We start from the raw sequence: 11,683 nt of genomic DNA on the forward strand, positions 1-11,683 counted from the left end.
TTGGCAAAGTGGGTGGGGTTATATCCTGCCTGGTTGGCCCTGTCCGGGGGTATTGTCGAATGGGGCCACAGTGTCCCCCCCGTCTCAGCCTCCAGTATCTATGCTGCAATAGTCTATGTGCCGGGGGGCTAGGGTCAGTCTGTTATATCTGGTGTAATTCTACTGTCTTATCTGGTGTCCTGTGTGAATTTAAGTACGCTCCCTCTAATTCTCTATCTCTCACTCCCCTCCCGGAGGACCTGAGCCCTAGTACCATGCCTCAGGACTACCTGGCTTGATGATTCCTGGCTGTCCCCAGTCTACCTGGTCGTGCTGCTGCTCCAGTTTCAACTGTTCTGCCTGCGGCTATGGAACCCTGACCTGTTCACCGGACATGCTACCTTGTCCCGGACCTGCTGTCTCGACCTCTGAATGTTTGGCTATGAAAAGCCAACTGACATTTATTCTTGAGGTACTGACCTGTTGCACCCTCTACAACCACTGATTATTATTTGACCCTGCTGGTCATCTTGAAGAACAATCTGGCCTTAATGGCCATGTACTCTTATAATCTCCACCTGGCACAGCCAGAAGAGGACTGGTCACCCCTCAGAGCCTGATTCCTCTCTAGGTTTCTTCCTAGGTTCCTGCCTTTCTAGGGAGTTCTTCCTCGCCACCGTGCTTCTACATCTGCATTGCTTGCTGTTTGGGGTTTTAGGCTGGGTTTCTGTATAGCACTATGTGACATCTGCTGATGTAAAAAGGGCTTTATAAATAAATTGTATTGATTGATTGATTGATAGGGATTCTTGTTGCCTTATTTCTTGACAAGCAGACATAACATATTTTATTTGCTTCATTTGCAACACAGTCTATTAGGGCTAGTGCTCAAATTCCTTTGGGCCTGAGTTCTGATGCAATGAATGGAACTCCTGTGATTTATGTAATATATTTTCCATTTTCTTTCTTGCACCAGAAGATTTGTTTCTACACTAACCTCAAGTACATAATGGATAAGGGTTCTTACTGTAGAAGGAAGCATCCCGACAAATGATTGTGCCTTGTAGAATATTGCAATAGATTACTGTAGTCTTCTTAAACATGGATGATCCCCACTTCCATATCGAAAATTCGAGGCATCCGACAATAAAACGTAGCGGTGGGGTACACTGAATTCGGAAATATGAATATTAAAAGGATTTAGGGACTAACCTGTCAAAAATATTGCCCGGAATGTTGATCGAAAGCGAGTGCTTTCGGAAGTCTTCATATTACGCAGGGTGTTATGTTTCGTGATATCACCGCAGACAACAGCAAAAAGTTGAGCATGTTCGCTCCGCCCATCCTCCTGGGCCGGTGATTGAGGAGTATTTGAGCAGATATGCAGAATCATTGCATGGCTGGAATAACTATTTTTTGTAATCATCAATCCAACTCCAATGTTTTCATGCACCCCATACAAACACCTTAAATTACAATGCTAATTTTTAAAAATTCCTTTGGTTTGTTGCACTCATTCATTGCAGAGAAATAGCCTATGCATAAACCAGTCGGAGCAAATAACATGGCCTTCCTCTACTTAGAATATAAAACTGGAGTGGCTTCCACCTTTGGGAAATATTACCCTTATTTATAAGTGGGTCCGCAGCCATTCTGCAGAAAGCCTTGCACTTGCTTTTCCTGACACACGAGGCGCTATCATCACATCGCCTCGCTTGTTGATGCTCAAAATGTATTGGCTGGAGAAAAAGCATGTGTAAAGATCTGACCAATCAAATTATAGAATATAGTGCTTTTTCCGGGCCTAGCAAAACGATAACATTGCTGAAGTCTGAAAGACGAAAAGGAGAACGTGTTTGTCGAAAAGAAAATAATTATTGAAATCTCCCAGACATTGCATTAACAAATGTGAGTTGCACGTTTACACTTCTTTATTTTGTGTTAAGATAACCGAAATACATGGTATAATTTCGATGTAAGCTTGAGGGTCAATCAAAGGACCGGCTGAAGCCTGTTAGCTAGCCAACTAACGTTAGCTAGCCAGCTAACAGATCAACTGGCTATCATCGTCAGTTTGCTACTGCGGTCAGCTAGCTAGTCAATTTATTGTGAACCATTTGCATTGCATGGTATACTAAAATTATACTTGTGGTGTTTGGAACGGTTGCTCATTGAAAATCCACTCAAATGCCATTTGATCAGCTTCATTTACAGCAACATTAAAGGTCCAATGCAATGCAGCCGTTTTTATCTCGATGTCAAATAATTTCTGGGTAACAATGAAGTACCTTACTGTGATTGTTTTCAATTAAAATGGTCAAAAAGAAACAAATAGCTTCTTAGCAAAGAGCAATTTCTCAAGCAGATACCTGTCTGAGTAGGGAGGGGAAAACTAGCTGTTATTGGCAAAGAGGTTTGGAACTCTGTTTCTTATTGATCTATCAGAAAATGTACTGCCAGGTGATTCCACCAGGCAGGTCAAAACTCAACAGGCTGACATTTCAGGTGGTCTTTTCAAACAGTTTTTACAGTAAAATGGCATGATCATCATTTTCACAATTTCAGTGTTATTCCAACCTCAGTGTGAAAAAAAATAAAAAATGTGTGTGTGTGTGACACAGGAAAATCACGTTTTTGACTGCACTGAGCCTTTAATATAATCCTCAACACACTTTTGATGCGACTTCTTCTACTAATGTCATAGCTACTGAGTTGGCTTGAAAAGGCTGGATGGCTAACATTAGCCATTCATACTAGCTAGTCTTCTATCTAACTTTATGTAGCTATCCAAAGCCTTTTCTAACTTTCAGCTGAGTGTGTGGCCTGCTGTTGATAATCTACGTAGTCCATTCTCACTGTCAACATGTGTCTTTGTCTCCCTCACAGATGTTGGAAGACCTCAGTATCAGCATCTGAAGACTGTTTACGGCATGACCTTTGTTTACTAAACACACAATAGCCTACTGAGCCCAGCGCCAATTAGGTATCCTCTGAACAGTGTATGAACAAGCTCATTCACAATGGAAACCGAAGCAGTAAGTTAGCTAGCTAGCCCTTTTTAAAGATTAAAAGCATGCATTCTGCAGTGTACTAACAAGAGATTGTGGTAGCCTGGATGCCAGTCTGTTTCTACCCTCCAGCCTACTCATTGTGTTGACAATGACAGCAAAGCTGGCAAGAGCACAGATCTGGGACCAGGCTACATCTTTGGTGTGTTGGAAAAACTAACAGCACGTTTCTTACCGCTATTCAGGAGGTTATTCCTATTTGGCAGAACAAGCCTCATGGGTCGACTCGCAGTGTTGTGAGGAGAATAGGCTCTATTGTGCCCATGAAACCCCCGCCCAGGGCATGTTTCCAGGTAAATATGGTCATTATCAAATTCAACACATGCCATAGCATAAGTACACAGGACAGACAATGACTTGCTGTCAGAAGGCCAACCTTGTGGCCAAATTGCATTAAAGGTGCTAACAAAGAGAACCTGCACCTGTTTACCAGGAACTCCCAGGCCTCCCTCCTCTGCGGCCCATGGATGGCCCCATGGTGCCCACACTGGCAGACATTGCCTGGATCGCAGCAGATGAGGAGTCTGAGACCTATGCCAGAGTGCGGTAAGTATGTGCTTTTCTCACCCATAGTGCAGAAGAATGTTGCTGCTGAACTTGAGTATGTTCCTTCAGTGGGGCAGCAAAAAATTATGTCAGCTATCGTGGGTTCTAAATAATTGGCCTATTGGTTATGCAAGCATTAGTTATGACAAAGGACTCTCTGGTAGGTGTGGTAGATTTCCACTGTATTTGTGTCTGTCAATCTTGGGTTTTCACCTCCTGTTCTTTTAATGCAAGAGTTTTCTAGTGGTCAATTTCTTTTCTCAGGAGCGATTCACGCCCGCTGAGACACGAGTGGCGACCCACGCCTCTCCTGGTTATGCACAGGAACTCCTCAGTGCCCAACTTCCGCCGCGACGTCAAGAAGGTGGAGACGCTGAGGAAGCCTGCGGTGACGGCCATGAACCGTACCACCTCCCTGCAGGACGAGCTGAGCAGACTCCGCTCCCAGATCGCCAAGATCGTAGCCACAGAATCTGGTAGGGAATTTGTAAAGGAATTTTAAGAAAAATTAAGGATTCTAGCTTTAATATCTAAAATATTTTTCATTATGCTCCTAGATTTCTTTGTGCGCGCCTACATTTTTCAACTTAGGTGCACACGTGCTCCTTGTAAAAAAAAAAAAGGTCAGCGTAGAGCCCTGCCTAAGTGTCTATCAGTGGAGGCTGGTGGGAGGAGCTATAAGAGGACAGGCTCATTGTATTGGCTGCAATGGAATGCAGTCAAACATGTGGTTTCCATACGTTTGATACTGTTCCATTTATTCCATTCCAGCCATTACAATGAGCCCGTCCTCCTATAGCTCATCCCACCAGCTTCCTCTGGTGCCTGTATACAGTATCTGACGCTTTGTCATTTATGCAGCCAGGGGATTGTCTTAAGAGTTGCTTTTTACGTGTCAGAATCTTCAATATGGCTGTACTTAATGCAGTGATGTGTAATAATAAGAGCCTCCTGTAATAATCAACCTCTGTTACCATGTGTATATTTACAAGACGTATGTGTCTTATTGGTCGTTGGGATTGTATGTCTTATGTCGTGGATGCATTAGCATATAGTCATTGTTGCAGAGATTATGATGACCAGTGTCACATGCTATAGCCATGCGCTGTTAGATGACACTGGAGTTCTTATAAGGCAGATAACCTGATTTTCCTAGGCAAGCGTAGGGCTGGCCCGCTGAAGACAAGCGTAGGGCTGGCCCGCTGAAGACGAGCGTAGGGCTGGCCCGCTGAAGACGAGCGTAGGGCTGGCCCGCTGAAGACGAGCGTAGGGCTGGCCCGCTGAAGACGAGCGTAGGGCTGGCCCGCTGAAGACGAGCGTAGGGCTGGCCCGCTGAAGACGAGCGTAGGGCTGGCCCGCTGAAGACGAGCGTAGGGCTGGCCCGCTGAAGACGAGCGTAGGGCTGGCCCGCTGAAGACGAGCGTAGGGCTGGCCCGCTGAAGACGAGCGTAGGGCTGGCCCGCTGAAGACGAGCGTAGGGCTGGCCCGCTGAAGACGAGCGTAGGGCTGGCCCGCTGAAGACGAGCGTAGGGCTGGCCCGCTGAAGACGAGCGTAGGGCTGGCCCTCTGAAGACGAGCGTAGGGCTGGCCCGCTGAAGACGAGCGTAGGGCTGGCCCGCTGAAGACGAGCGTAGGGCTGGCCCTCTGAAGACGAGCGTAGGGCTGGCCCGCTGAAGACGAGCGTAGGGCTGACCCTCTGAAGACGAGCGTAGGGCTGGCCCGCTGAAGACGAGCGTAGGGCTGACCCTCTGAAGACGAGCGTAGGGCTGACCCTCTGAAGACGAGCGTAGGGCTGGCCCTCTGAAGACGAGCGTAGGGCTGGCCCGCTGAAGACGAGCGTAGGGCTGACCCTCTGAAGACGAGCGTAGGGCTGGCCCTCAAAGTGATGGGCTTTGGGATTAAAACTGAAAGCACACTGACCTGCCTGCCCATGCATTAGAAGCTCTTCAGAGGACTCTGTATTTTAAATAGCCTGACCATGTGACCCCAGTGCAGGAGACGATTTGATTGCCAATCTGCGTCCATTTAAGGCTCTGTCCCAATTCTGAGGTTTATTTATGGGAAAATAAAAAAATCTGGATAAACTCTGAAAAGTGTGATAACTAGCCTGTCTCTGCTCTGTTCTTCTAAAGGCTCCAACCCCTTGACCCCCGACCTCCTGTCCCCCGACGACACCAGCATGAGCTTTTCCATGGCGCCCTTCGAGACGGCGCCCTACCAGCCTGCCGCCTCAGCCTCATTCGTCATCAGTGACGTGACGGAAGAGGAAGAGGAGGAAGATGAAGACGAGGATGTGGTGTCTGTGGTTTCGGAGCTGATGCCGGACCCCATGCCGCCCGCGAACATGTCTGCCTCCATGACGGCCTCGGCGACCTTTGACCTGGACCATCCCTGCATGGACTTCCGGGAGGCGGAGGAGGACACAGTGTCACTGTCGAAGTCCACCAGCTTTGCCGACGTCATGGACATCCTGAAGGACATGAACCGCATGAAGATGAGCAAGGACAGGTAGGTTAAAGGGAGAGTCAGGACATGGAGATGGAGGTTAAAGGGCGAGTCAGGACATGGAGATGGAGGTTAAAGGGCGAGTCAGGACATGGAGATGTAGGTTAAAGGGCGAGTCAGGACATGGAGATGTAGGTTAAAGGGAGAGTCAGGACATGGAGATGTAGGTTAAAGGGCGAGTCAGGACATGGAGATGGAGGTTAAAGGGCGAGTCAGGACATGGAGATGGAGGTTAAAGGGAGAGTCAGGACATGGAGATGTAGGTTAAAGGGCGAGTCAGGACATGGAGATGGAGGTTAAAGGGCGAGTCAGGACATGGAGATGTAGGTTAAAGGGCGAGTCAGGACATGGAGATGTAGGTTAAAGGGCGAGTCAGGACATGGAGATGTAGGTTAAAGGGCGAGTCAGGACATGGAGATGTAGGTTAAAGGGCGAGTCAGGACATGGAGATGGAGGTTAAAGGGCGAGTCAGGACATGGAGATGTAGGTTAAAGGGCGAGTCAGGACATGGAGATGTAGGTTAAAGGGCGAGTCAGGACATGGAGATGGAGGTTAAAGGGAGAGTCAGGAGACGGAGGAAAATGGCTTCCTCTCATGTCCATTAGTACACACACAGTCTAAATACCATGTCAGCAGAAGGTGTATGATAATGCATTGGCAGGAATCAAGGACAACTGGTCATCGTCCCGTTTTCCACAGCTAGAGGAATCAATTAGGTCAAGGATGGGCAACTTTGATGTGGGGGGTGGGTCACAAAAAATCTGAACTCATTATGAGGGGCCGCAGTGGCTTGCTGGTCTGCATTCCCACATTCATACCTACACGTAATGGGGGATGAAATCGATACAGTTACATATTGCAATATTATTTTTGAACGATATTATACCAATATTTGACTCCCAAGTATCGATTTAAAAAAATATATATAAAACAACTTTTTTTGCTGCTGTTGGTAACGTGAGCTTGCTGTACCTGCGCCAAAATGCCGGTATTTTTCATCCTATAGCTTGTAACTCATTTTCTCATGCTCTCTAGTCTCTCTGCAGCAGACATATAGTGAGCAATATGTTTGGAACATCAAATCACAAAATCACAGTATTGAATCGCAATGCAGTGCCTTCGGAAAGTATTCAGACCCCTTGACTTTTTCCACATTTTGTTACGTTACAGACTTATTCTAAAATGGATAAAATAAAATAAAACCTCTTCACCAATCTACACACAAAACCCCATAATGACAAAGCGAAAACAGGTTTTTAGAAATTTTTGCAAATTTATACAAAATATACAGATACCTTATTCACATAAGTATGAGACTCGAAATTCAGCTCAGCTACATACTGTTTCCATTGATCATCCTTGAGATGTTTCTACAACTTGATTGCAGTCAACCTGTAGTAAATTCAAGTGATTGGACATGATTTGGAAAGGCACACACCTGTCTATATAAGGTCCCACAGTTGACAGTGCATGTCAGAGCAAAAACCAAGCCATGAGGTCGAAGGGCTGGGGCGAAGGTTTACCTTCCAACAGGACAACGACCCTAAGCACACAGCCAAGACCTTGAGTGGCCCAGCCAGAGCCCGGACTTGAACCTGATCGAACATCTCTGGAGAGACCTGAAAATAGCTGTGCTGCAACGCTCCCCATCCAACCTGACAGAGCTTGAGAGGTTCTGCAGAGAAGAATGGGAGAAACTCCCCAAATACAGGTGTGCCAAGCTTGTAGCGTCATACCCAAGAAGACTCAAGGCTGTAATCGCTGCCAAAGGTGCTTCAACAAAGTACTGAGTAAAGGGTCTGAATACTTATGTAAATGTCATATTTCAGGTTTTATTGTTAATAAATTAGCAAAATATTCTTAACTGTTTTTGCTTTGTTATTATGGAGTATTGTGTATAGATTGATGAGGGGAAAAACAATTTTATAAATGTTAGAATAAGGCTGTAACGTAACAAAATGTGGAAAAAGTCAAGGGGTCTGAATACTTTCCGAATGCACTGTAGAATCGTGAGAATTGCATAACCTATCGTATCGTTACCTAAGTATCCTGATAATATCATATTGTGAGCCTTAATACCCACACATTGTCAGCCGGCCCTAGCCTTTTAGGGGCACTAAGCTACAGCAAAATTTACAGCGGAGAGATTTGTTTTGTTTTTAAATTAATTACAAACGGGGGGTTTAGCCACCAGTTGCCATCCCTCAATTAGGTCATGAGTTTCAGTTTGTCTTTGTACCAGACCATGCTCTTAACGTGTCCATGCAGGTGCAGCAGAGGCTGCACCTCCCTGATGGGGGAGTCGGACTCCGCCTCACTGATCTCCGAGGCCCTGAGGAAGAAGTTTACCCTGAAGGATGAAGACATCAGGGGGATGAAGAAACACAACTAGAGCCTCCGTAGTCATCCACCTCCCCACGTAAGTCAGGCCACACAGAAAGTAGTCCCTCTCCACAGACATTCATACAGAGTATGGCTTGCAAGATTAGACAGAAACAGTTGTTATTGGGTCTCATCTATCAAGCTTTATTTTGAAAATGTTCAATTGCCAGTGGACTTTCCAATGTGTGTTGCATGCCAGGATTTTACTCTTGGTTCGCAGAGGTCTCTCATTGTTTCCGTGTCTCTCTTCTGTTGCCAGGCCTGTGCCTGACGACCCAGTCCCCGTGGAGACCCGGCTGCACCTCATCAACCGTGGCAACAGCTAAACCAGACATCTGGAAAAACAAACCACCTCCTCCCAATAGGCCCAGTCAGTCAGAACCCAACCAAATATAAACCATACCCTAGCTATTAAAAATATTGCCTAGTCAGACCATGGTAGCAGCTGGCTGATAAGTGGTATTAGATGGGTACTGTTTGATGTAGCACAGAGAATTTTAGACCAACCGTAACTTGTCGATACTTCCTCAATTCCCGACTTGGAAGACAACCGATGTCTTCTAAAAGTCCATGTCTAGTTTCAGGGGGTTGTTTGAATTTAGAAAAATGCTCCTTTAATAAAATACATTTTTGTCTGCCACCCATTATTAATGATACAAAAAAAAGTCTAAAGATTTGACAGCAATACCGTATAAAATTCAAGTCAGTTGGGAACAGGTTTTTGATGTCCCAATACCTTGGCATCGGGTCTATGAACAATAGTTGACATCAATCCGTTCATTTCAATTTAAGCTATTATATAAAATACTTGCTACAAAAAGAATGCTCAATATTTGCGGAATTGGACAGTCAGCCTTGTGCAGTAGAATCAATAGAACATATTTTCTGGTAATGTCCATCGGTGGCTCGCATTTGAGTCAGGTCCAGGAATGGTTGTTATGTCATAGTATCAGGGTTCTGGCATCGGAACAACCACGATCAGTCAATGGGAAACGTCATTATACTCTTGGGTAAAGTATTTATTTTTAGGGCAATATCAGTAGAAGTGTTACAAATAGGGAGGATCAGGACCCTTCAGTAGTTCAGTAAGACATCACAGTAAAATGGAGGGATGTATTGCAAAAGGAAATAGCAAAATGGCGTTATACTGGGAAAGATGGGTTAATCTGTGGACATGAGAGGGTTTGAGTTAAGATCGGGAATGAAGTGTGGATTGGCCGATATGGGTGAAAATCCAGCACTTGAAGAAAGAGGAAATTAGAAATATGTATAGTTATTTAACGACAGGGACCGTAGATGTGAGCGAAATAGCTGTAATTAGCAGAAGTATTGTAGTCTGTTAGTTTACGCCTATCAGGGTAGGGGGAAAAATTTATAAGGAGATTGGAAATGATGCAAACAATTAAATGGATAGAACCTACAATCTATCTGCAATATTAAAGCTGATCTACCCCCCACATAAAAATTATAATAAAATGTAATGTGTTTTGCTCCATGAAGTAACCCAACGTGTACACCGCCATCGTGCCTATTCCAAATCTTCTCTCATTGATTAAGTCAGGTGGGTGTCCACCCCAAAGCAACTAGACATGGACGTTTTAGAAGACATTGATTGTCTTCCAAGTCAGGAATTGAGGAAGTCTCGCCAAGTAAACGTTGGTAAAAAATTATCTGTGCTACGCCAAACGGTACCTAACCTGTAACGGCCAATGGAGCATCACATTAGCCATTACAATATGCTAGCTAAACCATACCCCTCTCGTTATTCAATCAACACTCCCTTTACACTCGCTGTCTGCTCCCACACACCTCTCAAAAAGGAAGATTCCTTATCCCATCGCTTCAGGAGCAACATCATGGCAACGTAGTTTTGTGGGCGCTGTACAACATCCTCTTCAGATTCACCTACTTTGATGGCTCTCGCTAGTCCCCAGACTGACTCCAGTGCTGCCCAGTCACCTTTTGTGTCCAGGCGTGGGGTTTCTCCAGGATATAGTACCTGTCCTGGTACCTTGAGAGAAACTGTTTCCCCCCTTTTTTTGTTGTGGATGGATGCATTTGCTGGAGTGGGATAGTTAGATATTTTTTCTCTCATTTAGTTTATGTATAGTCCTGATAATACATACTTGAAGTTGTATGTACAAATAACAGACTGCGGAGAGTAACGAGTACTACAAAACACTTAATCCTATGTTCATTTCCAGCTAAAAATATCACGTTTTTCAGTGTTTAGTTGCGTTAGAAATACAATATTGACTTTGCAGTCATAGTCTATGTGTACAGCATAGGTTTGTTTATTTGCAGTCTCCTTCAGGACCGACTCATAAACCCCATTGCATCAGTACAAGAAAATGTTATTGCTGGCCTTGGGGTAATAACTCTCAGAATTTCACTTGATTGATGGCCGCTAGGGTAACATGATACAGATGAATAAATCCCGATTCAAATCAGTGGACGGCCATGGCTAAATATGAATGATATGTGTTTGATGTGTGGTCTTTGGACTTGTGTTATACAAGGAAAGCTTGGAAGACTTATAAATCTATTGTAAAATGTGAATGAATGCGTTCTCTTTCCTTCCTTGTGTGCTGTTGTGCTATATCTGCCTTTTTAAGACACCAGAGAAGAACTGTACCATTAAAAAAAAAAAAAAAATGTAGATACAGAATTTCAGATTCCCCTATGGTGTGGAATTCGTGTCTCTTGAGAGTGTGACAATGTGCATGTGTGCTGTCACGATACACTAAAATATGAGTATGAGTGACTCTTGTGTGTCTTTTGAATATGATCTCTCCTGTTGACGCCTTACAACAAAACCTATTGCCTCTTCCAATATGGCAGTTTTTCTTTTTATTTATTGGTTGGTGTGCCATGACTTTCCACTGTTTTGGCTTTTTCCTCAGTTTGCCCCACCTCTTGAGCCCCTAAACCTTTACGCAACCACCCATAGACTTGGATGGACATGGCATCATTGTGTCTGTCCCATTATGGCGTGTGTGAGGGCACAGGCAGCGCCATTGAGGCAATCTCCATTTTGAAGTAGCCCATTTTGTCGTTCTACTACTTCTATGAGTTGGCAAACTAACTGAAAGGGTGCATACTGCCACCTAGTGTGTTGTTTGAACAGGTATAAAGACAAGGTTGGCGATTTACTGCCACCTGCAGTTATGGAATTTTTGCTCACAAGTACAATTCATTGGCTG

General features: G+C 44.8%; 1 protein-coding gene across 1 annotated transcript; it reads left to right on the forward strand.

Moving 5' to 3' along the window:
• The first annotated feature begins 1,770 nt into the window (after positions 1-1,770).
• On the forward strand, positions 1,771-11,039 carry LOC311146105 (mitochondrial fission regulator 1-like). Its single transcript, XM_084182574.1, has 8 exons — positions 1,771-1,887; positions 2,866-3,014; positions 3,233-3,340; positions 3,481-3,593; positions 3,858-4,069; positions 5,726-6,101; positions 8,367-8,517; positions 8,740-11,039. The coding sequence occupies exons 2-7, from the start codon at positions 3,000-3,002 to the stop codon at positions 8,488-8,490; spliced, it is 948 nt and encodes a 315-aa protein (XP_084038700.1). The 5' UTR covers positions 1,771-1,887; positions 2,866-2,999; the 3' UTR covers positions 8,491-8,517; positions 8,740-11,039.
• Positions 11,040-11,683: the final 644 nt, after the last annotated feature.

Source organism: Coregonus lavaretus (assembly GCF_964263955.1).
Source record: "Coregonus lavaretus genome assembly, chromosome: 18".
Lineage (NCBI taxonomy): Eukaryota > Metazoa > Chordata > Actinopteri > Salmoniformes > Salmonidae > Coregonus > Coregonus lavaretus.

What these genes read in the sequence shown, in the direction of transcription:
- LOC311146105 (XM_084182574.1), top strand. An exon ending in CGCCCAGGGCATGTTTCCAG is followed by an intron (nt 3,341 to 3,480) that starts GTAAATATGGTC and finishes CCTGTTTACCAG; the next exon opens with GAACTCCCAGGCCTCCCTCC. An exon ending in ATGAAGATGAGCAAGGACAG is followed by an intron (nt 6,102 to 8,366) that starts GTAGGTTAAAGG and finishes GTGTCCATGCAG; the next exon opens with GTGCAGCAGAGGCTGCACCT.